At 37.5% G+C, this 27,537-nt stretch overlaps 1 protein-coding gene across 2 annotated transcripts in view; it reads right to left on the bottom strand.

Annotated features, from left to right (window-relative positions):
• Nucleotides 1-27,537, bottom strand: part of ROS1 (ROS proto-oncogene 1, receptor tyrosine kinase) — a 74,488-nt gene that overhangs the window by 36,459 nt on the left and 10,492 nt on the right. The window contains exons 1-21 of one of the 2 annotated variants that reach the window (XM_010707442.4): nt 27,081-27,174; nt 26,496-26,514; nt 26,295-26,371; nt 24,228-24,350; nt 23,056-23,240; nt 21,201-21,298; nt 20,152-20,663; nt 18,991-19,203; nt 18,005-18,115; nt 17,336-17,517; nt 16,207-16,398; nt 11,536-11,636; nt 9,759-9,973; nt 9,265-9,428; nt 8,487-8,649; nt 6,883-7,145; nt 6,121-6,184; nt 5,224-5,426; nt 3,702-3,913; nt 2,925-3,211; nt 2,352-2,528 (exon numbers count right to left, since the gene is read on the bottom strand). In XM_010707442.4, the coding sequence (XP_010705744.2) occupies nt 2,352-2,528; nt 2,925-3,211; nt 3,702-3,913; nt 5,224-5,426; nt 6,121-6,184; nt 6,883-7,145; nt 8,487-8,649; nt 9,265-9,428; nt 9,759-9,973; nt 11,536-11,636; nt 16,207-16,398; nt 17,336-17,517; nt 18,005-18,115; nt 18,991-19,203; nt 20,152-20,663; nt 21,201-21,298; nt 23,056-23,240; nt 24,228-24,350; nt 26,295-26,371; nt 26,496-26,497 (3,544 nt within the window). In that variant the 5' untranslated portion in view covers nt 26,498-26,514; nt 27,081-27,174. Of the gene's footprint in view, nt 1-2,351; nt 2,529-2,924; nt 3,212-3,701; nt 3,914-5,223; nt 5,427-6,120; nt 6,185-6,882; nt 7,146-8,486; nt 8,650-9,264; nt 9,429-9,758; nt 9,974-11,535; nt 11,637-16,206; nt 16,399-17,335; nt 17,518-18,004; nt 18,116-18,990; nt 19,204-20,151; nt 20,664-21,200; nt 21,299-23,055; nt 23,241-24,227; nt 24,351-26,294; nt 26,372-26,495; nt 26,515-27,080; nt 27,283-27,537 lie in introns of those variants that run through there. The other variant, XM_085217421.1, reaches the window with a different exon arrangement.

Here is a 27,537-nt window from a genome sequence, read left to right as displayed (position 1 = left end):
CAATTACTGTTGGACCAATCCAATGTGAATGGGATTCTATCACTGTTCATATGAGAAAATAATAATCACAAAACCTTTTCCACAAATAGAAACAGAATAGAATACCAGTTGTATATAGTATATTTGGTTAGTTGCATAGATTAAAATAATAGAATAACCAAAGTAAAGGCTTGTTTATCTTTGATAAGATCAGAATTGCTAAAATGTTTTGATGCTTCTATAGGTACCAAAATAACTTGCAAATTTGGACCTTAGTTGCTGTGTTACTGAAAGTAGTACACACTGGTGAGTCCAAACTTTCTTGTCACAGGAAAACCAAATACACAGTATAGAGACTAGCTTTCCCTAGCAGTTAAATGTTATCTCATTTTCTTCCAAACAGTCTTTCACTTGTAAAGTTCATGGTAACAACAAGGAATGGGGAGACAAGATTTGGAAGAGAAGAAGTAGTCTTTACAGAGAAAACTATAGAAGAATACCATGTAATAATATGAAAGAAGTAACAAAATAAAAACCCTTGTCACTTGATGAACTTTTAAAAAACAACGTAAAAATTTACTAAATGGACTTGCTACCAGGAAGGAAATGACGGTATAAGAACAATTGTTTGCCCTTAGGCAAGAACAATTGACCTCATTGTCAAGATCTTTTCTCCCTAAATGGGCAATTTACTGTCTCTCCTACCAAAAGCAGGTTCATGCTCATAAGGGAAAGAGAATAAGCAAGACTATTTGGTAGAAATAAATGTAAGGTTCATTCTTTGACAGTGTATAGTTTCTTAGAGTAGTAAAACTCTCACGGGAAAAATCCAAGGTGGAATAAAGAACTGAGTCATTTTCATAACTGAAGATTCTGTCAGGCAATTCCATAGAAACATGCTTACACTGAGAAAAAAAATCCTTTGCTACATATTCAGTCCCCTTCCTGCTAACCCTGAAGAGAAATCATCCTCTCACAGAACCTGTGACAAGACAATAATTTTCACTGAGTGCTTCTGATGTGTTAAATGATCAACTGACATCGTGTCTCTGGATGGCAATTAAATAGGTTAGAATGAAAGGAAACTAGCTGTACTACCTGCACACATCACTAAGGCAATAAAAAGCTTGTCAGTCAATCCAGAGGGTCTTTGCAAACATCACTTTTTCAGTACCACGTAGAAAATAAAACTGTTTTTTCTTGTTTTAAAATTTTGATTTTCTTTTCTCTTAAACTTGTGCAAATAATTCTGCCCAAAGTTTTTCTCTTGTTTTGTTGCTTTGTTTGTTTGTTTTCTTTGTTAAACGCCAAATCTTTTTATTCCACTGTATATATTTTTTCAGAAGGCATCGTTAACGAGAATAACTGTGGAGATCTCTGGGTAGAAACAGTCCCATTGGACCAAATAGCAGCTGTTCCCTTTCTGCATCAGCTAAGCCTGGATTTCTTTAAATAAGCTGTATCTCTGGCTCAGTCTGTACCCGGGCCAAGCCAGGATCCTACATCTATGCCAAGACCACACGGACTTCATGGGATTAAATTTGCCCAAAGTACTGATAAGAATAGCCTGGGCTCTGGTCAGAGCAGCTGTGGGCAGGAGAAACACTGCTGGCTACCCAGAAACAGAATAAAATGTTTCATTCCATAGAACTCCATCCCATTAAAATATCCTCTTGTATATTGGCCAATTTTTAATGTAAAAAATTAATAAATTATTTTTTAATATATTAATCGCACTAATAGCTGTTCTAAACCTCTGTACTTACAAATATAATCTCTATAGGTACCATGAATCCTGGAATTGCATTAAAAATAATTTTTCCTTAGTTCATTACATTCTATCATTTTTTCTTTAAAACAAAACAAAAAAGAAGTAGTAAGTGAAGCCGAGTCTACTAGCGTGTAAGCTGGAATTGCCTCTCAGGCATTATTTTATAAATCCCTTTAAAAAGCAGAGCTCTTATCTGTTCATTTTTGGAGGAACATACATATTTTTTTCAGCTTTGCATACTTGTGAACAACAGCAGAATTCTGTATCATGACAAAAATCATTACTAAACTCTTGCAGCACCTTGTGACAACTGATCATCTTCAGGACACAGTGATTGCTCTTTTTCAGTGCTTCAGGGTTCACCACCTTTCTCAAATCCCCAGGTTCAACACAACTTTTAAAATAGGTATTTTTCTTTCGTTACTCTCCTGATCCATTAAACCTCATGCAATAATCACCATCATGTCCTTCCATGCAACACTTAGTTAATCCTTATTTCCATCTTTTTAAAAATACAAGTATACATAGCATGATCTACATGTCAAATACATCTTCTGAAATAAACTTACTGCATTTGCAGAACAACCCAAATTTCCACTACCTGGATATGATTGCATTGCTGAGCTGTAGGCTAAGATTTTCAGCACATGATTTGCTTTCTTCTGAAGAGAGTGTCTTGTGCTTTCTTTATTTGCTAGAAAAATTTCTGTGTATTCTTTTGTTTCAACGGTCCAATATATAAATTGGTGATCTACAGTCAAGCTTCCAATTTTTGTACCTGTAGGAAAATATTGTAGTTAAGCTTCAGCATAATCCTGAATGAATAATTTTATGAGGGCAGATGAGTACTTCTTCACAGTAAGTCAGTATGGGTCAGTATCTCAGCCACATCATGTCTACAAGGACTTTCCCCGGGAAGGAGATTTCTGACATCTCACTAGAATACATACTTGCATTGGTAAACACTCTCACACAGCCCTTTCTCCTGGTTTACATCAACAGGGTACACAACTGAAAGCATGAAACACATAAGTTTTGTGTCCATCTTGCCTAAAAATGAATCAATTTTATAAATAAAGTACTTCACAAATGCTATTTTGCTGAAATGCGCATTATTGATGGTAGAGACAGAATTAATCACAAACTATCTAGAAATGTAACATAGCAATCAGACCTTGAAAACTTGGTATCTTGGTAATCCTCCAGCAGTGGCAACCATCCACATCTGAGGCCCATATTTCATCTCTTCCTCTGATAAACAGCAGTTGGGGTTCCTTTATGTCAGATACATCTATACTCATAGGTCTTCCTAGCTCTGCTTCTGCCATGTTACAGTTGCAGTAGTTCCTCATCTTTTCTTCTACTGATTCATATCCCAAAATGTGGTACATGGTATTATTCAGTATATCATAATAAAACATGCGGCTGCCATGATCAAGCTCTTCAATCCAATACAAGCGGCTATCAAATAAAATGCATTGCTTACAACAGAAAAACTTCAATCTGAACAGTGTCCTAAATACAGTTTTGAAAGTAACTTCAATCAGAAACCTTCCAACCATTTAAAACAAGGTAAGTAAAGCAGCATATTTCCAGAGATAAATTTTCTGAATGGAAGGTCACAGTAATGGAATACTCTGGATAAAATGGTTGCAATGATGTAATGGTAATGGTTATTCAATGTTGACTTCCATTTGCATCATTTGAACAGAAGAGCCTATCAGGATTTAAATATCATGTGAAACTTTTCCTCAAACATAGACATCTTTTTAAGATTAGATATATCCAAGTTCAAGTAGCACACAAGTAGAACAGCATCCAGAAATTTATGAGACATACACAGTGCAAAAACATTGTATAAAAAGTCCTTTTGAGTCTTTATGAGTTAATTCTTCATGTAAATCTTGTTACAAGTATACTTCAAAGAAATTTTTAGTAATATGTGTCTTACCTTAAAAAAGGATATGACTGTAGAGATGATATAGTTGAATTACGTTTACTCAACTGTATGTTCAAGGCTTTTAAGGACTTCGTCTTGAGCTCCAGATCAATAAAAAATACTTGAGTTTCATTCCATGATGTTTTCAGGGCAACAAAGAGATGTCTTGCAATCCAATCTACTGTGATGGCTGTGACATTATGAAGAAATACATCTTCGAAAAACTTAAGAAAAAATAAAATAGAATCTTAAGAGCAGAATTTTCCCACCTGATGCTAGGTACTAGGAAATCAGATTGGCTTCCCAAATCATTTCTACTTGGAAAGTAGAAGTCAAAATATAAACAGGTGGGATAAAGTTTCTAATATCTTTATACAAATAAAAACTGTTGTCTCACTAACATCAATCATTGCTTCTGCTTAAAATTCGAAAGCAATCAAATGAAATTAAACTTTGTTTGATACAAAAAAATATATATGTAATAGTGTGAATTTGAAATTAAATACTTGTTGAAATACCTTGTGAACAAAGCAGATGTTGGTAAAATCATACATGTTTAATAGGAAAAATTTACCAATGGCATATTCAGGACTCTTCCAATTGCTATAGATGACCAAAAAAATTGGAAGTTTCAATTTTATTATATTATACATATTCGCATTGTATGTTTAGAAATGGCCAGTTGTATCTCTTCCATAGGAGAATCTCATATGAACTGATAGTCATTAAGAAAGTTGTATCTTTCCACTTCAGCCTTCCCCCACTGCATTTGCAGCCCAGAAGGCCAACAGTGTCCTGGGCTGCATTGATAGTAGTGTGAACAGCAGGTAAAGTGAAGTGATTCTGCTCCTCTGCTCTCATGAGACCCCACCTGAAGTACTGCATCCAGTTCTGGGGCCTCCAACACAAGGACATTGAGTTATTGGAGCGGGTCTAGAGGAGGGCCATGAAGATGATCAGAGGGCTGGAGCAACTCCCCTACAAGGCTGAGAGTTGGAGCTCTTCATCCTGCAGAAGGCTCGAGGGAGACCTTATACCAGCCTTCCAGTACCTGTCTGGGACCTACAGAAAAACTAAGGAGGGACATTTTATGAGGGCATGTAGTGACAGGATGAAGGGAAGTGGCTTTAAACTGGAAGAGAGTGGATTTACACTTGATATTAGGAAGAAGTTCTTTACTGTGAAGGTAGTGAGACACTGGAAGAGGTTGCCTGGCAAAGTTGTGGACACACCCTGGAGGTGTTTGAGGCCAGGCTGGATGGGGCTTTGAGCAACTTGGTCTAGAGGGAGGTGTCCGTGCCTATAGCAGAGGTTTGGAATTAAGTGATCTTAAAAATCCATTCCAACACAAACCATTCTATGATTCTATGATTCTAGAATTCTACCAATAAATGTAATTTGCTATCATGCTGCTTTTTCTTTCTGTTTTCAACATTGTGTTTTGACTTCTTCAAAAACATTAGGCCCAAAATAATGACAATAATGACCACATTTTCCTAGATTATTTAAATCAACTGAAGGTACAAAGTAATACCTGAGACTCTGAAGTACTCTGTACACTCAGAAGAAAAAGAGAGTCTTCTAGGATGTAATACACTTTGTCATCATTAGCAGTATAACAGATATCCTTTATATTTGTATTTGTTAGAACTTCCCATATGGTATGATTATTGTCTATGTCAGTAAGAAACAACTTGTTGAAGGAAGAAGTTATAAGATTTGGGACAGGGAAAAACTCTGGAAAGAAAAGGCACAGCAGAATTTACACAAAGCATTTTATGCAACAGCAGTCATTCACAACATACAACATAAAGCAAGTACAAAATAAAAATGGCCTTCTACAAGGTATATTTAATTAAATGCCATAGTAAATAAATAAATATATAAATAAATAAACAAATAAATAATCAGATACACAGATTGATGTTGCGTTTTTGTTATCACATACAAACTTATAAATATTTTTCAGTGGCACTGTGGATGCTTAGCTAAGAACTTTAAGCCAAGTAAAAACATATTTGCTCTCTTAATTACTTTTCATAGCCCAATTAGAAATAATCTACCATCCCTAATAGATCTCTAACTTTCTTGGATACCTTTCACAGCCCACTTATAAACAACATATATTACTGTAGTTTTATGCAGATAACAGATTGAAGACTACCATTCCACGCTATCCTGACACTGCTTAGAAAAATTAATCTAGCATAGTTCTGAGAAAAGACTTGCAATTCCCAAAATTTAAGCTAATTATAAGAAATGTGTCAGTAATTTCCCATTTAAAGCTGCGATCTCTTCCTCTGTGGTGTCTACCACAGTGTGGAACAAACATCACCCGTGTTTAAGGGACTATTTATTACCAAATACCTGTATTGTTCAGTACACCAGCTATTACACAGAAACCATAAACCAACATCTAAGTCATCCATACCTGATGAATTCCTCTGTACTACATCAGACATAGGTCCTGGGCCCACAGATGTAAAAGCTTGCACCTGTGAGACAGGAAATTGTTCTGTACATTAAACAGCAGCATAAAATAATGCAGTATAGAATATCACAATTGATGACAAAATGACAATCAGGCCCCCTGACTGCTCAGCAAGGGATGTGTGCATGTGTTCTTCTTGACAAAGGCTGTGCTGGTTAGTTCAAAGTCTACACTGAGATTTTTACCATGACTATCAGGAAAATTTTAAGACATGGCCTAGAGGGTGACAATTCATACTGCATTTATCAACTGGATACAATGAAAGCCAGGCAGTCTTGTCTCCTTCCCCCGGATGAAGTACTTTCCTACTGTTGATATTTCAAGCAACACAGCATTCTTCTGACTCATAGCCAGCCTATTACACACTTCCATGCTCCTAATTTGTCTTTCATTATGTTTTAAGCCTTTTATCATGACAGAAATGTGACCTCCTAACAAGTTTTAATATGAAAATCTTTTATTATGGATATTAAGTAAGTCCTTGTATTTATAATGCAGTATTGCTTTCCAGCTTTGCAGTCTTTTAACAAAAAATGCAACATAAAGAAAGGCTAAGCTAGCTGTTTGAGGGTGAGTCAGTGAAGCAGCAGGCTTCAAAAGCAAAAGCCACAAATTCTTGAACCAAGCCTTACACCATCTCCTAGACAGATACATCAAGATGCACTGATAACATCTGAAATAAGCTCAGTAATTTTTTCATACCTGAAACCTTACTGTGAGCCTAGGAAGCACATCTCTGATTGAAAAGAGCAATACAGTGGGTTTGACATCGCTCACATTCCACTCCATGAGAGTGTCAGCAGCACCGCTCTGATACAACAGTTGATAGTAAACTCTGAATTGTGTTAATACTCCATTGTCCATTTCAGGTTTGTCCCATCTGAACTCCACAAGGACTTTCTCTTCACCTTCATGTATGTTATTATGCAACACATATATTCTAGGGTTTGCAGGGGCTGAAGGAACTGCATAAAAAATAAAAAACACAGTGAAACACTTACATGAAAACAGAGCCTGCACCTTGTAATTAATACTTGTAGTTTTGCTTCTGAGCTTGACAGCCTTAATGTTGGCAGATACAGATAGCAAGTAGAGAGTTGTTAGTTAGATGTCCAAAACTTCCCAGAAATTTCTTTCTGTCTTTCATCAACAGTTATGTATCTGATAAAGATACATATAAATACAGATAAAGATACAGGTAAATACACTCCTGCTCTCAGATTGGGAAATATCTATTTAGTAAAATTCTGTAGCTTACTGTGGAGTGGCATGAATATCACAATACAGAAATACAGAATGAGCCCTATTCCCTCTCCTATTCTCTTCAAATCCTACTGCACCTCATAAGCTTTCTCAATGCACCAGTTATTCAGCATTATATGTTAGGTGTCTTAACTTTAACCTACATCAGGGCAAAATGTTATGCAATTAAACAGTGCATAACATTTATTAAAAACTTAATAAGTGGTTGATATATCACATGCAGCCTTTGATGATCATTATAATAGATCTCAATTTCTCTGTATTACTCATAGTCATGGGGGCACATGGTGGGTTTATGGTCACACTCTTACTCCTCCAAATTTTCTTACTACAACAGAGTGCATTTATGTGTGGAACAGATAATTGCCAAAGATCATAGAACCATGGAATGTCCTGGGTTATTTTAATTCGAAGTATGCGATGGAAAATGGCTTGGCAAAATTTGCCTCTTTAAATCAGACTGCTTTGAGAGATTCAAAAACCCTGGGGTCTGGTTCAGAGACTCATCTCCTCTGGACTAATCATAGACTCATAGAATGGCCAGGGTTGAAAAGGACCACAGTGATCATCTAGTTTCAACCCCCTGCTATGTGCAGGGTCGCCAACCACCAGATCAGGCTGCCTAGAGCCACATCCAGCCTGGCCTTGAATGTGCAGGGATGGGGCATTCACAACTTCCTTGGGCAACCTGTTCCAGTGTGTCACCACCCTCTGAGTGAAAAACTTCTTCCTAATCTAACTTAAATCTCCCCGTCTCAGTTTAAAACCATTCCCCCTTGTCCTATCACTATCCACGTATGTAAACAGCCGTTCCCCTTCCTGTTGATATGCTCCCTTCAAGCACTGGAAGGCCTCAATGAGGTCTCCCGGAGCCTTCACTTCTCCAAGCAAAGATATTCAGGAATGTGTCCTTACAATTCTGCCTATGGGAATGAGCAGCTCTGGGAGCTGCTCATTCCACTCTAGACAGGGTTCCACATCCTGACACAGACCTTGTTCCAGTACTCACTGCAGGTTATGACTAGGATATGAAATGCATGTACCTCCTTCAGGGGCTCGAAGGTACACAGATGTTGTTGGCGCCTTGCCCCAATATGTGTATGGAGTCACACTAAAATCAAAGAGTGCAAATGGTTCCAGCCAATCAACTTTGTAGGATGGAACTGTCAGGTCATGAGGATGGAGGCACCGTTCACTCTCCAAAGACTGTGAACAAGTAAAATAGAAATAAAATAAAATAAAATAAAATAAAATAAAATAAAATAAAATAAAATAAAATAAACAAAAAAGGTATTCTGTTTTCTAAATTCTCCTCTCCAAGTTGGTCAGCTAAACCAGGACAGAACTGCTTCTCCTGAGTGATCGTTGTTTTATCAACTCTTGTCATAATGCACAGCAATCTGCTAGCAATCTGCCCTTTGAATTTAAAGTACAGCTTGCCAAATGTACTGAAATGCAGTGTGGATGAAAGCTAGATCTCACATTCAGTCAAAGGCTTTTCCACTAGCATCTCGGAGGATACTTCTGTCTTTAAGATACTGTGAAAGTTTTTCTCACACATCTTTGGGCCCTGGTAACTCCTCAGCTGCCACTTCACACTCCAGCAGCTAGTCCAGAGCTATTGTTAAACCCGTGTTCCTCCAGTGCTGGCCTCAGTGGTGGAGAAACAGAACAGCTTACTTTGTATTTGCTTTGTATTTACTTTGGTTGCTTAATCAACTCCTAAATTCTGGAGAAGAAATAAACTGTGGATCTGTTTAAAAGTAGACAAAGCTAGAGCAAATGGTAAATGTAGATAATAAGGAGGGATTGACTGAATACCCTCATTTGTAGAACATTTGATCCCACGCAGTAAAAGACAGTTCCCCACTGCACATCTGTGGAAGCACTCCAAATGATGTGAAAACTTGAAGAATTTCCCTTTATCTTGAAAGAAGATTCTGGTACTGAATTTGGAATGACTTTTGGTGTAAAAGAGAAATTTCCTGCTCATGAAGAGAGGAAATAATGAAAGAAATGTAAAGAATATTATCAATAAGTAGAGTCTAAAACCAGACTTAAAACTTTAAGTTATTACAAACAAACCCATAATTTATCACCAGATGGAAACAATGGTCTATGAATAATAACATTATGTATTCTTTTTAGCCATAGTCATCATCTTTTCTAATTGCACATTATCCAGTTATAGCCTAGTATATTTATTATCAAGTTGCTGTTGTTCTTATCTTTAGCTAAACGGATGCATAATTTTAAGAGTGGGAAATGAGAGGGAATACTTCTATTGAGGGGTTTAGATTAAGAAAATGAAGTACCTGGCAGAGGTTTAAGTGATGTGTGAACAAGGGTAAAGGCTGCAAACTCAGCTGGTTCTGAAAAGGGAATACTAACACTCTGGTTGACTTCCTGAGTTGTAATGAATTTAAGCCTATTAATCCAGAACAGACGACCACTGTAGTACTGAAGTGCATTCTGAGATACTTCTGAAATACTCCATCCTGAGAATTCTGTCACTATGACATTACCACAACTGCAAAAACATATATGAAATCAACAAACACACAGAGTAATGAGAACAGCATTTATGCAATGTTTTACAAATTAATAAATTTCTCATCATTCAGTTTTTTACTACTCATGTAGGAGACAAGAAAACAAATCAAAAACTTTTCAAGTTCTCTACAGCACAACACTCTCTAGAATAGCACATTGGAGGATCACCCGCAAAACAAATCCCTCATTCCTTTGATTTCATTAAAAAACAATTCTAAAGTGGTTTAATATTCTGATATATGGATGTAGAAAATTGACTGTTTCAAAAAATCAGCCCACCGTCTCTCAGCCATCCCACTTAAAGCACTTCATAGCCTGAGATTCATTCTATTACATCAGAACAGGTTCCCAGATGAATTTGACCCTGTTAGTTTCCTTGATAACTTTCCATTATTTATTAAAGTCTATTAACATTTTCCTCCATTGATGTCACTGATAATTTAATTTGTCTTCTTCGTGCCAAAATTTACAGGTCCTTTTTGAATCCCAATTTATCTTCTCAGTAAGAGATTAAATATATTGTAGGAGGTGTCATTTTACCGTCTTAGAAATGTCTCTCGACTTAAACATATGCTATCCAAAGCAAATTTGGAAAATCTTTGACACACCATCAGGTCTATTAGGATGGGTTACTTCTAATCTCTCAGCTCTGGCATGCCAGAGATGATGATTCAAAACTGCCAATTTGTTCCCAGTGGAGATGCATGTTCTACTTAAAACTAATCAACACGTTTTGATTCCTTAAATGTTTACCATTAATGACAGTGAGTATAAAATCAATCAGAAAATTCAGTTGATTCCACTCAAAGCCAGCTTGCAATATTACAAACATATGTAAATACAGATACTCTTCTATCTAAGAGGTACAATCTCCTGCTTGTTAAAAGGTAACACTCTCCATATGAAAAGGAGCAAAAATATCTTTTCATGAGCTACCACTAATCAACCCTGCTAAATAGTTTCTTTATGATGTGGGTGGCCCATATGTAAAAACATAATTTATCTCAAGGTCTTATCAACACACACTTTAGTTCACATATAAACACAGTTTTGTTCTATTTTGTTTTGTTTTTTGAACTGCCTTTCAGGAACAATGAAGTTGTTTCTTATTCAGGATGATCAAGAGGAAAGCCTACTGCACACTGATTGCTCAGGAAAGAAAGTAGTGTCACTTCAAATCTTAAACTCCATGCAAGATGAACAAGTGCAGATCTAGTCACTTGCAAGCCATCAGGTGTTGTAAATACCAAGGTAAACCTGACAATTAATACTGATTATTTCCCAAAGCTAAGTCTAAAAATCAATGAGCATGACCTCACTTCTGTTGAGCATCCCCTATTGTGTTTCTCTTACTGTACAACTGTGTTAACAGCTATCTCAACATATAGTTTTCTATTATCTGCGTGTGATCATCAACTCTTCTTACAGTGTAATTAGAAACTAGAGCACTCAGCACTGGACGATCTTCTTTTAAAGAGAATACTACAAAGAAAAAAAAAAAAAGATAAAAATAGTTTCTCACCTGTACTATTCACTTACCTTTCTTTGCAAATAGAAATTCTGTATAGGTTTAGACACAGACTATCTTGCACAAGCCAGTAAAGAAAACCAGAGGTGAGATCCAAAGCTAAACCAACCACCTAAGAAACAAAAAGTTCAAAGAGCAATTTGTATACACTTACACTTCTGTGGTAGAAGCCTTTGATCATCAACGTTGTGCAGACAGCATTCTGTGTAGCTCTTTGTTGACAAAAATAACATTATTAGCATGAATATTTATTCTAATATGAAAAGAGGTAATGCTAGAAAACGATCACCTCCTTTGTGGGCACTTATTTATAGCAGCTGGTGACTTTTAGATTGCATTTTATGAGCGTCTGTCACAGCATTCATTCCTGCAGCATTTGAGTGCTTCGGATTTATGGCAATAATGTATCAAGTGATTAGTGAAACAACCTATCAACATTTCCAAAACACCTCTGGTATTTTAATATTCTTTGTCTGAAACAGATGGTTGATATTCAGTCTGAAAATCAGAACCGCTTTTTGAAAGAAGTGTTTCAGATCTTCTGCCTTTGTTTTCTAGCTTTGATTTTAGGCATAGAATATTTAATGTGTTGCACTTCTGTAAAATACATGCATTTTTTAATGGCTGTATTCAGTTAAATGGGAAATTCAAATGTTTACATTTTAGTAAATTATGTATTATTAAATAAGATTCAGGGCAAAAATTAAGCAATCCTACTATTCTTTATTTCAATATTCCACCTTCATTTAAGTCAGGTGCAGGACTTTTAAATGGGATTTAATATTCAAAATAAAGCTTTCTAATTTTTGCAATAAAAAATAAATTCAACACTATGTGCAAAATAATAGAAATCAGTCATTTAGTAGTCTGTTCTGTGAGTGACAAAGAATTTGCTTCCACCAAGTCCGTCTGCTACATGTTATCAAGTTCAGCCTATGCCACATCATTAGCACAGCTTACAAGTGGTTAGAGGCCTTTCTGAGCTTGTTTTCCTGCACTCAAATTTTGCACCCAAGAACTAGTTGTAGCTCTTCTTTTATAAGGTTAGACTTTCATTATGAATGTAAATGGAGCACCTTTTTTTTTTTTTTAACTCTTCATTAATAAACCACAAGATGATGACAGGAAAGCAAATGCTATATCACTTCGTTGTCTGTTTGTCCTTATGTAATCACATTCTTGACACATTTCTGTTGACACTGTATGTCAAGAAATCAAGGTTTGAATGATTGCTCCTGTTGTTGTTAAAAATACCTCACAGTATGTATGTGCCCTAGTGCATATTTAACCAAGAGCATTATATTTTATAACATATACCTATTCTTCCATCTGTGTCACTGAATTACATATTCCTGAATCTACCACAGTTTTTGAAACATCTCAATCTTTTCTTTCTACAACTATTAGATTTTCCCACAGGCAAGACCATATTCTTTCTTCTGGTCCCAGTATCGCCAGTAATAAAAAGGAAATAAATATTTGTATGTACTATTCATATTCAGGGGTTAGGTGGTAATTTAACACCACCCTTCCCTTCTGCTTCAAAAACAGACTTTTTCCATTTCATGGGAGTTACTGGGCATGATATGTAGTTGTGACCATGCAAAGTAATTTCACATCACAAGGTGTAAAATTAGTGTAGCTACTTGAAATCCTCTTGACTAGCAATATTAAAAGGCAAGATCTAGAGGGTCCTGGCCCTTTGTGCATAAAGTGATTTTTGCTACTCCCTACAAATTTATTTTGTCCCAGACATATTGTACAGTGTAAACTACTTAAGTGCTTTGAATATTCTGGGCCAGATCCTAAATAGTAACAAGCCAGAGTAGCTCTGCCAAGATCCATCAAACTATACCAATGCACACCAGCTAAGCAGCGAAACTGATTGCAAAATAAAATAATTGCCATAAAGAGATCTAGTTCCTGCCCAAGGACTTTCAAACTCTGCTTTCATACTTGTTCAGGACATCTATTGTCACCACAGTAGTGATCTTCTAGTCTCATTACTCACATTTCATGCTAAAAGAGGTGCAGCTATATACTGCTGTACTGACCAGCTCAACAGCAATTCTTCATCAGAGAAGAAATGAGTAAGTTCCAGAAAGAAACGCTTATGTAGAAAGCATGCTCCAACTGTTGCATAACAGCCATTATCTAGTACGCCTGTGTTTTAATATTGAGAAGGTATTCTTTTCATGATAAAGGGCTCTACTGCTTCAGGAAGATACACATTATTACTTGTAAAAACACATATTTGCATACTTATATAGGACAGTGACAACCAGCTCAGTAACTTCTCCACCAAGCAATATTGTACTGCCTTTTTGATGAACTTATTCCAGGTTTCATTTTAATAAATAATCATCCATCAGTTACAATTGGTCACTGCTCCCTTTAGGTATTTTTTACTTGGCGTTTTTCCTGTGTTCATCACAGCAGGAGGCTGAGTTCAGGAAGTCAGTGCACAGAGTAGGGGCAGCACAGAAGCAGGAGATATTTGTCTGTAGGAAGTGTGAATAAGTGGAAGGTTGAAGGCTGGTATCACTGACACAGAGAAAGGTGCAGAAAAAAATGACAGCAACAGACAGGCAGTCTTACTGCTGCCAAGGGCTCTGAAGATGAGAACAAGAAATGTGAGGTTAGAATGAGGTGATTCAGAGAAACAGGCCATAAATCAAAAGAGAAGGGGAAGGTAACTTTTGTCACTTAGGCTAAAAGGCAAGTTGTCACAACACATCAGCCAGAAGACACATGAGAAGTGTACATGTGCTATTGAGGTTGTATGACATTCGTACATGAAGACAGTCCATACTAGCCAGTCTCTGTGGAGGCATCTTTCTCTACATGTGTGTTCAGATTTACACATTAACCATGTGCCACACTAGAACCAGGTTTCCTCTCCCCAACAAACACCCTCTCAGCTTGAATGCAGCCAAGACTCATGAGACCAGCTGGCCTTTCCAAGCATTAATCGCCTTTCAGAGACTAAATAAAACCTAGGTATAAGGTGTGGATTTTTTTTGTTTTGCACCTGCATTGTTGTGGGGCTTTTTTTTTTTTTTTAATTGTCTGGTTTTTTTGTTTGTTTTTAAATCTAGGAAACACCAGTCTCTTCTCCTCTTACAGAAGGAGGTTGAAATGTTCTGGGGAATAATACAAGGCTAGTCAGGAAACATAGATCTCCAGAGTTTCAGTTTCTCTTTAATAGAGAACCTGTCTTTAGTTAAAAACAGGAACAAAACTTGTTGGACAGATGGAATTTTTTTAAAAGGCTTTTTTAGGAAAAGATGTGCTTTAAAGCTTTTGCAGCAATAATGGATCTGAGAAGATGTCTTCGGTAGCAGTCAAATTATGCCTTACCCCAGTACTTTGGATAGAGTGAAACCCCACATAGCCTGTGGTTGGAAGAGAGGATCATTCAGCTTTTCTTTGAGATATATTCCAAAGATTTAATGAACTGCAATAGAGAGTATGGTCACTCAGTCTGACTTCCTAGGAGACACTCAAATGTTCAGCAAACCCTACATACTTCACCAATTCTGCATTTACCATAATACTGACTCCCAGACTCCTCCTGTCCCCACTGTAGCAATAAAAGGACTTTCTGCCAGGAAACTGGGTCATCTATCACTTATATCTCAGCTACACATAGGAAGAAGAAGAGAGGGAATGAAAGGAAGAAAGTATATATATGCACTTGCAAAGACTCTGGCAGATCCATTCATAAGGTAAACATTCAATCTGAGTTCCTTCCTTGGCTGCACTGGCAACTCTGAATCCCTCTTGCAAGAACGAGGACAAGTCCCTGGCATGGCAAACCCCACATGATGGCAGCATCAAGATAGGTCTAGAGAAAGCAAGGATGGTCTGTGAAGAACCAATAGTGAATTGAGCCCTTAAAAGTCTTGATGTGACATTAGAGAAGGGTGAGCGGAGAAGAAAGATCTGAAGAGGCCAGCAGGGAGACAGAAGCTGTCTGGGAAGAGCACAGAGCTCTCTCAGAGCACATCAGATGGGATCCAGTTAGGAAAGAGGGGAGTTAATAGGCACCCACAATTTGCAAGGTCTTTTATGAGCGTCTCTTCACTCCACCAGCTTATGCCTTCATCAAATGCATTATCCACCCTAATGTAGCTAAACAACTCCCATCCTCTTCTTCACCCTTAAATTAGCTTTTCTCACTCTTATAAAAAGCTCCTTCCCTCCTCCCAGAAGAGTCACCCTCCTCTGCAACAGTCTCTTCTCAGCCACCAGGAACTTCTCAAGAGGATGCAGCAAAGGTAGGTGTGCCAAGCTGGGGCCAAGCCTGCAGCTGAGTGGGGCAAAATGAGAAAGGGAAGACTGGGAAAAGGAAGAGATATTGAAGATACAGGGTCCCCAAAACACAGGCCTTGTTCTTCTGGTCATGCAAGGAGCAGGAGCAGTCAGGATGGGGATTGCCAGTGTGAGGTTTGGCATCCTCAAAGGCACAGCAGTAGCAGAATCAACAGAGTCACAGTATGGGTATTACACGATGTAATTCTTACCCTGCTCTCAAAATGACAAAACAATACTGTAAGAAAGGCATGATTTTCTTCTGATTTTAACGTGGTGGTTGTAACAATCATGAACATTGACTATACTCAAGGGAAATCACTAAAACACATTAAAAATAAAAATGAATAAATAAAGCCAGTAGTCACCTGCTTGCCAGAAAACTGTAGATGCTCTTGTAATATAAGGTACTCCTCTCCATTCAGTCTTGCACTCTCCACTGTATATGTTGTGGCCCAATACAAATAGCCATTCACTGAATCCACCACTAGATCCTTCACTACATATACAACATGAGCCACAACATCCATATGGCCTCCTAGCAGTGGTTTTCTGTATATCTAGGGATAAAAGAATTGCTTTTAGCATCACACCTACATTATCATCCATGATCAATTCAGTGACTTTCCCACTGCCATTTATTACAAGTTTATGCAAGCCTAAGGCTTCAAAGTCTAAGATTTTGCGTTCAAAGTGCAAGAAGAGCAAGGCAAAATCATTAGTTAATGTTTGCCAGATATTAACAAAAGAAAAGGCTGAAATATTTATACCCCTCAGCTTTCTGAGTTTCAGCAGCCTTCTGTCTGACAGAGTTTCTCTCCCGCTTCTTACTCACTATCACGAGTGTAAATGAGGGTGCAACACAGTGTGAAATCTGGCCTTCTAGCTCCAGTATTTAAAACAGCTTCTGACTTTGCACTTAGAAGAAATGAAAGGCATAATTTGACAGCACTGCATAAATTAGCACTGCAATTTTGAAGTCAACTACCTTTTAAATAATTCACATGTCAATGTTCCTGATATGAGAGTGTACAAAGTGCAATTGTAATTATTTTTTAACTGCAATGTTCTGAAAAATATCACAGTACAGAAGCCTAACTTGAAATTTTTTGTGTAAACAAATCATGCCAAATTTGCTACATATATAAAGTTTAAAATAAAGTCCATCCTTCCTAGATGGAATGGACTTGGCAGCCTCCTTTTTCACTGTCTTCACTCATTTTTACAATGCTGAATCCTACAAAACTGTTGATAGCATATTTGATTTATTAATTTTGCACAAAAAAAAACAGTATTCTCCATTAGGCAATATTTATGAACATTTTGCCCCAAGCTTTTTTATAACTCTGGAAAATCATGTAGCAAAGGCCTCTTTACAGTAGCAAATACAACTCTGATTGCAAGAACTAAATATCGCTCTACCCAAATATTGTTCTACGATTTTAATATTGACTTCAATTTTTAATTTTTATTTTTTAAAGTGCAACTCTACCCTACCGTATTTGCTTTGCCAGCCCAATACAAGCATTGTCCCAGCCAATCAAAGGCCAGCATTCTTGCATTTTTGATGTCAGGCACACAAGCATTCTCAATGGTACCCTCTTTCTTATTCATCAACCAGGTCTGAACTTTCCCCATGGAATTACTCCAATATAGAGTGTCATTATACCAGTCGAGGTCTTGAAGGAAAAAGGGAAGATGTTTAGTATTTCACAAGCACATAAAATATATATATATACAGATAGGTAAAATTAAATCAGACACTCCACATTTTAAAAATAAATACAAATGAACAGTTAGGCTTAGTTAACATGAAGATAAGAACTTTCTTGTAGAAATCACACATTTTTACATATATCATCATGATGATTATAGAAATATGACAACTATCAGGATGCTGGAGGCACAACCCTTTGGTTCAGAGAGTTGATTTCAGCTCTGCTGTAACCATGATGACATCAGTAGGGTTTCACTGAGGACTAATTTGACCCACAAGGCAGAAGAAAGAGGATGTACTCAATGGCTTGGCTCCAGTGAAGCTGTTTCACTGCACATTCAAGACTGCAGTGCTGCAATGGAAACTCTTGCCTTTCAGTTCTGTTGATGAAATTTATGAAGACCTTATAACAGTGGTGTGCAGCAGCATCCAGTTTGCATAGTATTTACCTGAAATATTTCTAATATCAGGATGGAGGAATTCTCCTTGCCCGTAGCTATCTAGCCGCTGTTTCCAGAGCCCTTCTGTCCCTACTGCCAGTATGTATGGTTCTTCTTCAGCTTGTAAAGGAAGAAAACTGAGGTTGTACACACTAATAAACAATTATGCATACTTGTAATTTAATCATTTTAGATGAGGTTCCTATTTCTGGAAAGTTACAGAAGTAAACAGTTAAAAGTGTCTTGCCCTGTAGAATAATGGACAAAGAAGGCAGACATGAAAATACAATAATTTAAGTCAGAAATTCAGGACACTTTCAGACCCAGAACAGCAAGATATTCTGAAACCCTATTAGATACCTAACCACTACTGCAAATTTGGATGCTTCTGACTGAAATCAAGCAATAATCATCCTAGATTTCAAGTGCAAGCCCACTCTCTTAAGTTGAATTTTTTTCCACTCAGACACAGGTTTTTAGGATGTGAACTAGGTTTTAAAATACATTCCAGAAATACACTAATCTCAGACATTATACACACATCCATTTCCCTCTGCACTAAACCAAGAGTTTTCAGCTTTTACTGAGCCTACACTTTTCCATAAACTGTCACTAATACCTAAAAAACTGCTCAAACTACTTTATTAAGGGAAGTGTTTTGCAGAGGACAGAGCACCCCTTACATAACTGTTTTTGACTTTCCTCCATGTATCAAGAAGCATGTTCAAGAATTATATTTGCATTAGTAAATATATACTTATATATAAATAAATATTACTGATAAATAGATACTATGTAATCCTGTTGCAGTTTGAGAATCTTGCTACTTTAACTAAATGTGAATTTAATTATCCTATAATTCTTAATGTCTTCAAGACAGACCCTTTTTGTGCCCCTCATTTTTCAGTCTTTGCTCAAAGCCAGGGCCTCATCAGGTGAAAAGATATATGCATAGATCATTCTTCATTCCTTTTGAGTAACAATGAAATTCTCACCTTCTTCAAATGTCTTGCCTCTAAATGGCTCTGACCATGGTCCTTCACCAGCAGGAGACACAGCTCTGACTGACATCTCATACTCTGTGAAGTTGACCAGATCCTTCACGGTAAACCTGGTGTTAGTAATGTTTGAGACAACCCATTCCTCCTCAGAAGGACTTTGAGACGACACTTTCACATCATAGGTCCAGTTCTGCCAAGCAGACCAACCTGTGAGGTGCATCAGAGAGAAGATACGCATTCTCTGAAAAAACTGTACGTTGGAGACTCATTTAAAAAATGCCAGTATGAGAGGAATTAGAAAACACATAAATTGAAAATTTATATTTTCCACTCTGTGACAAAAAGTAGTGGCTCAATTCCCCATGAAGAATGAAGTTGGAAGAACCAAAATTTTTCCAAACACGTAATTTTCTGGTGTTAACCAGGAACCAGGACAGCTGATCTACAGTGGTCAAAGGAGTATTCCATAATACATTACATCACACAAAAAAAAACTGAAAAATCTGTGGGGAGTTGGCCAACGGTGGCAGTTTCTGCTTGGTAGACTGTCTGGGCATTTGTCAGTGAGTAGTGAGCAATTGCAATCACTTGTTTTGTGTGTGTATATATGTGTATTATTGTTACTATTTTTTTAAATCTTCTTTTTCTGTCTTAATAGTTTTTTATCTCAACCCACAAGTTCTACTTTGTTGTTTATTTCCCAGTTCTCTCCTCCATCCCACTGGGAGTGGGAGAGTGAGACAACAGCTGTGCAGTGCTGAGCTGCCTGCCAGATTAAACCATAGCACTGTTTAAATACACATGAACACAGGATAGAGACCATGGCACTGATTAAAGCCAATGCACTGGCATGCGTTTCCTGTGTGATATCAACTAACATTACTGCCACTCCATATCATACTTAATATAGAATATTGGTTAAAATCTCTTGCAAGTGAAAGGACAACTATTCACCAATATAAAGTTTTATTAATTTATGCAGATCATTCAGTTATTTTATTGGCAAATGTTGAGTTAAATTCTTCAAATTGAGGTAAATCTACACTTCCTGGCTTTTGAAATCACTAAAGCCCAACATTAAGAACAGGAAAACTAGGATGTTTTTCCTCTGGAAAGAAAAGGATTGGACTTCCAGGAAATAACAGCTGAACTTACTGGTTCCAATAGCGTGTTCAGGTGGACTCCAGCTGATCACTGCTTGATCTAATCCAAATAGCACTGTGACAAGCCGAGGAAGAGTTGGTAAAGGAAAAGGCTGTGTTGATGCTGCATAGAAAAGCAAATTGCCAAAGCCAAAATACTCTGGATATTCCAAACTGCAATCTACAACATACTCATTGAAGCTAGAACTTTCCACTTGCGAGATCTCCTCATGGAAGACTGCCCGGCCATCTGTGACAGTAAATATGTTATCCTCATAAACAAAGCTCTCCATGTAATCAAGTGGCACGTGTGATCGCAGAGTGTGAAATTCTGAACCATCAAGAAAACCTGACACAAAGGCCTGTTCTGTTTTGTTGAAGAAAATAAGTCTCTTAGACTGGAAGTTGATCATGAAGTCTCTCAAAGTGTGGGATCTCACAACTAGTGAAGCTGCTGAGGCAGTCTCAGGAAAGAGTGGAAGGTTTGCTCTGTATATGCCATCTTCCAGAAGACAGAAAATATACCTGGCCATGGAGCAAAACAGACTCAAATAACTACAGTGCAAGAGCTTTGAGATGAGCCACAGATACATTCACAGCTCAGAGATGTGTCTCTCTTTACACAGACAATAGCAAAATACTTTTGGTGCTATATACATACATACATGCATTCTGGGAGAATTAAGCACATCATTTTTTACTTTCTGGGAATCTGGCTGGCAGACTACTAGAGAATATTCTTTTTCAATACCTCAAGTATTAATCAGGAACATTTAAGACGCAAAGAGCTTTGTATTTGTAAATGCATCGAACACTCAAAAACCAATTTTCTACATGGGACACACCTAATCTCCTCTAACAACCTAGTGAAGTAAATGCAGAAACAATACAGCATAGTGTCACCCTTGTTCCAAAAGTTTTCTAGTTTGCTATTTATTTAATTGCACTTTCGTTTAGGTAATGGAAGAGTTTGAAACAGGAACCAGATGACTAATGAACTGAAGAAAATTAGGGGAGTTTTACAGTACTGTTGACAATAAGGTCTGAAAGGAGGACACTTACCCATTATAGGGATCAGCTACAATCTTCCTAGGAGATGTCACATAAAGAGGAGTGACATCTTCAGCTGCTGTGCAGTTCTCTAACTGACAAACATGTATCTGGGGAATGAGAAGAGAAATTGGAGATGCGTAGGGCATTTGCTAATCAAGCAAACAAGCTGACTTGAGATTCTTTAAGGTGAACCCAACCACAAGCCTTCTGAGCTTATGTGTTGTCACCCACCAACTTACTACTCAGTGTAACAAGCACAAAAGCACTCATGACAGCTTACCCTGAAAACTGTCTCTCAGTCATCTTCCCAGAGGGAAAAGACTGAATCTGGAGTACTAGAAAGACTATGCTTTGAAAATGATCTAGTAGGGAAGGGAAAACAGAGAAGAAAGTGTTTTTCCAGTCCTAGGAATAGGACTTCTGTAACAGGGACTTCTCTAAGCTGCAGTAACTTCAGGTAGTTCTGAACAGCTTTTAGTCTGTTTGTCTGCAGCTGCATTTGTAATGTCTCACTATTGCTCTTCCAGCTCCCCTCTCCATGAGCAGCAAGTGAAAGATTAGACAAACAAGCAAATAAATAAATAAAACACCCCACTGACCACCTAGAACAGCTTTCTAGTCCCTAGTGCATTAGAGAAACACAAAGGTACATGTAAAGTCTGGCCATTATGTAACTGATGCTTTACAAATAGGCAATCAGGTGCAGGGCTGCCATCACAGAATCACAGAATCACAGAATGGCCAGGACTGGAAGGGACCTCAAGGATCATGAATCTCCAAACCCCCTGCCACATGCAGGGCCATCAACCTCCCCATTTAATGTTAGACCAGGCTGCCCAGGGCCCCATCCAATCTGGCCTTGAACACCTCCAGGGACAGGGCATCCACAACCTCTTTGGGCAGCCTGTTCCAGCACCTCACCACTCTCTCTGTAAAGAACTTCCCTCTGACATCCAACCTAAATCTTCCCTCCCTCAACTTAAAACCATTTCCTCTCGTCCTGCAGTTATCTACCCTTTCAAAGAGTTGATTCCCATCCCCTCTGTAGGCTCACTTTAGGTACTGAAAGGCTGCAGTGAGGTCACCCCGCACCCTTCTTTTCTCCAGGCTGAACAAGACCAGCCTGTCTTCATAGGGGAGGTGCTCCAGTCCCCTGATCATCTTCATGGCTCTCCTCTGGACCCTCTCCAACAGCTCCCTGTCTTTTTTGTACTGGGGGCTCCACACTTGGATGCAGTATTCCAGATGGGGTTTCACAAGAGCAGAGTAGAGGGGACAATCACCTCCCTGCCCCTGCTGGCCACCCCTCTTTTGATGGAGCCCAGAATACCATTTGCCTTCAAAGCTGCAAGGGCACACTGCTGGCTCATGTTCAGATTGAAGCAGTTGTACCCTCAGCTGTCATCAGTAGTATGAAATACCTTCTTTCTTGAACTTCTTTTGCTATCTGTGAAGAGTATTATAATCTCTGAGCAGTGATCACACTCCACCTTCCTGAAGAAGAGTGTGAACTGAACAAGGTAGATGGAGAAACAAGTTACAGGAGCAAAGTCATTCGTTTTGGGCACAGGCTGGGTATGAAGTCTGTCTCAAAAATAAAGCAGTTGAAATGAAAGCTTTTTCTGTCCTGAGGAGAAAAATTAGACAAGGAGTCAGAGTTCTCTGTAGCTTGCTTGCTTTAAATATGACCTGATTCCTCTTTTTCTTTTCTTTTTAAAACTTGGAATATGTGGGTTGAAGTTTAGAATCTATTTCTGTCATTATATTTTGTGCATGATACTTACAAATCAGAATTTCTCATTTAAAATTAATTATAGGATTTGTTTCAATGAAATAAGAAATTAACAATGCCCCGGAGCATTACCTTTTCATTCATGACAAAGTATATTCTCTGGTAAAGCCAATCTACTGAGATTGATGTAATGTTGCCCCAGCCAGTATAAAAGAGTGTTAGGTCAGATATATCAGACATATCCACAACTCCTTTCATCCAGATGGAATTCCCCTCAGAAAAATAGACAACTTGCTGGTAAACATTCACAGAAATTCCTAAAAGTAAAAAGACATGCACACAAATAATATAAGAAACATGTCTCGTATCAATTTTTCGGTTATTTTTTCTTATCTGTATTTAAAACATAAGTACTTTTCAATCTGTAGCCCAGCCATTGGACAAAAGTTAGCTTTTTCTCTCCTCCACTCCCAGCTTTCGTTCAGACAATGAAACTTTCTCCTCTGTTTGTAAGTCACATTATTGTGAGAAAATTCCCTTCAGAAAGGTAATTCAGAATATACAAAATGCAAACCAACTGCCTCCTCTGTAAGCCAAAGAGATGCAGTTTGTACCTGCTCACAAAGCACCATACACTCTAATGTAAGTTAGACGTTATCTGTCCCAGATCAGTACTATCAAAGAGTATTTAGTCTGGGGCAACATTCATGCTCTGGTGTCTTTGTGACTCTGTGAACTGCAGAAAACAAACTCAAATTTCCTCACTGTCTCCAAGGACCACATACACACCAATGTAGATAAGAGACATTACAGTGGCAAGTAATTTGAGATAACATGGTAGTCTGGTGAATTAGGCTACTTAAATGCCTTGTTACAGAACTCTGTGCCCCAGGATTATTGATGCTCTAGCTTTAGCCAGTATCCTTTGCCAATTTATATTAATTCTTCAGTTTGAACCACTTTAGTTCCTCATATTCTTGTTGAGAAAACACAGCCATCAATCACTGGAAAGCACCTGCTTTGGTTTCATCTTCCTTCAATTTATATACCTACTGTAAAAGTCCAGCTCTGAACTAGTTTGCTTAGACTCAATGCAGAGGTAGCACTGGGGAAAACAATTTATCTCATCCTAAAGTGTGTCACTTTAAATAGATCAAATTACATCTTGAAAGTTCCTATTTCTCACCATTGACTACAAAGGCAAGATAATACTCTGTCAGACTGGGTTAGGTTCATTCTGCCCTTGGTGAATACAGATATAAGTTACACTTGAGAGAGAAAGAAAGATCCTGATGATCTTTTACCTGTAATGTTGTGCTGTATTGTACCATTTTGCAAACAGTGGGATGCTTCAAGGAATTGTTCCATGTATCTTTTCCTTAAAGACTGGTTTCTGGATAGGAAGAGCCATTTTGCTTTTTCCTTAACTAACAAAGGAGAAATTTAGAATTGAGACAGAAAATTACAGTACAGTAATGTTAACTCAGATACATTATTAACAGACATGCAAAGGCAAGTGCACATACACATATATATACACATATACATTCTTATATTAGCAATGATTGACTCAAACTTTGAGTGTTGAAAGGGGATGGAGTTATTCACCATTACACCAACACTTTCTGACTGCTTGTGTAGGGTGTGAGTGCGTCACCTGGATTTCACAACACTGGTTTCTATAGCAGTTGTATTCTTAGTGAAAGAACTCTGGGGCAAAGGAAGCTCTGACAATTTCCAAGGAAGTGAAGGTACTAAGACATTCACACTGCCCTGAAATCCAATGGAAATGGGATAATTTATCAACACCACCACCAGACTTATTTGAAAACTATATACTATCATCTCACATGCCTGGGAAAGAGTAAAGCAAATATGTTTATTTCATGTAATTTGTTAGGCTTACCAGTAATTTTCTTCAAGGAAAAAATCATTTTCGCAAGTAAAGAATGGTAATGGGACAAAATTGTCTTCTTCAAAGGAGATTACACACATAAATATATGATACATATACAATATATCACATATATTATTTTGTGTATATATATATATACATATACATAAAGGTAAAGAAAGAGAGTTTTTGTCACTTAAACTGACTTCTTGCTTATACAGACCGAAGTATCTTACTATGGAGATAAAAATCTCTGCAGCAAACCTGTAACTTCTGTCTGGGCTATGTATAGCTCTGGAAAAGACAGCTAACCTTGCTTCTAAATCTCAGGTCCCTGAAAGTTAAACACATCCCCTGCTAAACTGATTTTACAAGGTAATTGCATTCATTTTAAGAAGTAATGTATAATTTCAAACCTGGATTTGGTTAATTTAAATCTTTCCTTGTCTTTTTACTTCCAGTTTCAAAAACATTTCTGCTATCAGATAACATTTCCTCATATGGTTAACACAATGCTGTGATCAAATGCTGTCTTAATCCATTCCTGGATAATCCAAACAGATGGAGATGTATGCAGGTCTCACATGATGCAGATGCTATGAATCATTTTGGTGATAGTCTCACTTGCAGAATAGAATAGTTCAGTTGAAAGGGACCTACAAAGACCATCAGCTTCAACTGTCTGATTCTTTCAGGACTAACCAAAAGCTGAAGCCTGTTACTGAGGGCTTTGTCCAAATGCATTCTGAACAATAACAGATGCCATGCTTGCTAGAGTTTGGTTAAGAATTTCCAAGTATTTGACAACTGGATTTCTTCAGAAAGCGTAGTCTTATGTTGTTGTTGGGTTTGGGGTTTTTTTTGTTTGTTTGTTTTTTTCTGAAGATGCATTTTCATAGCACTGAATTTGTTTTTACTTGTGGTTTGTCTGAACACAAACTTTCCTCTGACAACCACCTTTTTTTTTTCTTTGATTGATACCTACAGAGTATCATTACTTTTATTACTAATAAGTGAATATAGCAAAAATAAATACTGCAATACAGCAGTAAAAGCAACAAAAATATGTGCTTTCACATTTTTTGCATGAGGTAACTGTGAACATTTTGATACGAGTGTAACATGATATATTAAACGTTATTAAAATTACTTTTTGACGAGCACAGGGATTTAATATGGAAAATGAAAATATATCTTCTTAGTCACTGCCTCAGACCACTTATGTATTTTTCATCTATAATATAATTCAAGTTGAACTTGTATGGCTCTACCATCATCTCAGGTTATTACTGGGCTGTGTACACAGTAATGCCTACAGCCAAAAACAGGGCTGTCTCTGATGTACTGTTGCTTCCTCTGTGTCATGCATTAATTTACAGTCTAAATATCCTTCTCTTCTACCAAGGACACAGCAATCCAGGAAATGTGATTTTAGCCCCAGGAACAGATGGTGATAAGGACTCTGCTACACCTGTACCTTTGGATTCCGGTGTTGTGATGTTGGCTTCTGCAGGGGGTCCAGCTCCAGCCTCATTAACAGCTACAATACTGAACCTTTGGTGAATCAAAGAGACAGGTTTTGGTTTGGGGGTTTCTTTTGAGACATTGCTTGAGAAACATTTTCTCAAGCAGAGCAGCTGTAACAGAATTGCTTTCCTTTTGGAAAAGATCCACTTACATAAAATACTCTTGGAAATCTATAAGAAAAATATAACCAATCAGAATCTGATTTCCCCAGATTTGAAGCAGCAATAGCATTTTCTAAGTGTAAATTTCAAATGCGGTATTAGGCTCAGAAGAGTAACTCAATTTCATTTCTAAGGAAGGCTTGTATTTAGCAGTGCAAGAAGAATGCAGGCTCTCGTATTTAACAAAAATGGAGGAAACTTTCCAGATGTTTAAAGAAATAGAGAGAGCTGTTCTACCATTTCCTGAATACAATGAATACATGCTATGCAGACTAAAACAAACAAACAAACAAACAAAAAGCAACAAAATAAACAACTAAGAAAATGCAGCCTATTGCCCTATATCAAACTGTTTTTCCCTCTTCCCCCCCTGTCTTCTACATAACAATAAGAAAGATAAGTAGCCTATCCATCTTGAATGAGTCCATTATCTGAAGGAAAATACCTGTGCTTTTAGCAAGAGAGTAAGTAAAGAGCACTACTGCGCAGATATGGCATTTAGACACACCCCGTTATACCTGAGCAAGATGTGATGTAGCGCTCTTGGCTATGTTGATTATCTTTTCTTTTTGTACCTGTACGTGCTGTTTGGGAAGGTAGAGTAGAATTGAAAACTGTGCCCTCTTGATGCTCTCAACAGTTCGTGATTCTCACTGGTCAGTATCAAGTTGTATCCAACAATCAATCCATTGGGAAAAAGTGGTGGAGACCAACTAACTTCAACAGTGTTTGGACTTGAACTCTGAATATCTTTAATGATGGGAGCTGTAGTAGGAACTGTAAAAGACAGAAATAATTCATTCTGGGATGGCATTTAAGACATCAATTTTTTTTCATTTTTCACATACTTATTTAGATTTTATATCTGTTAATACTGTCTTTAGTCATATTTATTAGTAAAAATTAATTAATACATACTACATATACTGGTGAAAAATCAGATATTAGGACCAGGATTAAAGGATCATGAATAAAAGCTGGCCTCACTGCACAATGCTGAAGACAAGTAATTTCTTATTTGTGTGAATAACC

The sequence above is a fragment of the Meleagris gallopavo genome, chromosome 2, assembly GCF_905368555.1.
Source record: "Meleagris gallopavo chromosome 2, MGAL_WU_HG_1.1, whole genome shotgun sequence".
NCBI lineage: Eukaryota > Metazoa > Chordata > Aves > Galliformes > Phasianidae > Meleagris > Meleagris gallopavo.
The sequence above is the reverse complement of the archived record's forward strand: the minus strand, read 5'-3'. Positions and strand labels throughout refer to the sequence as shown.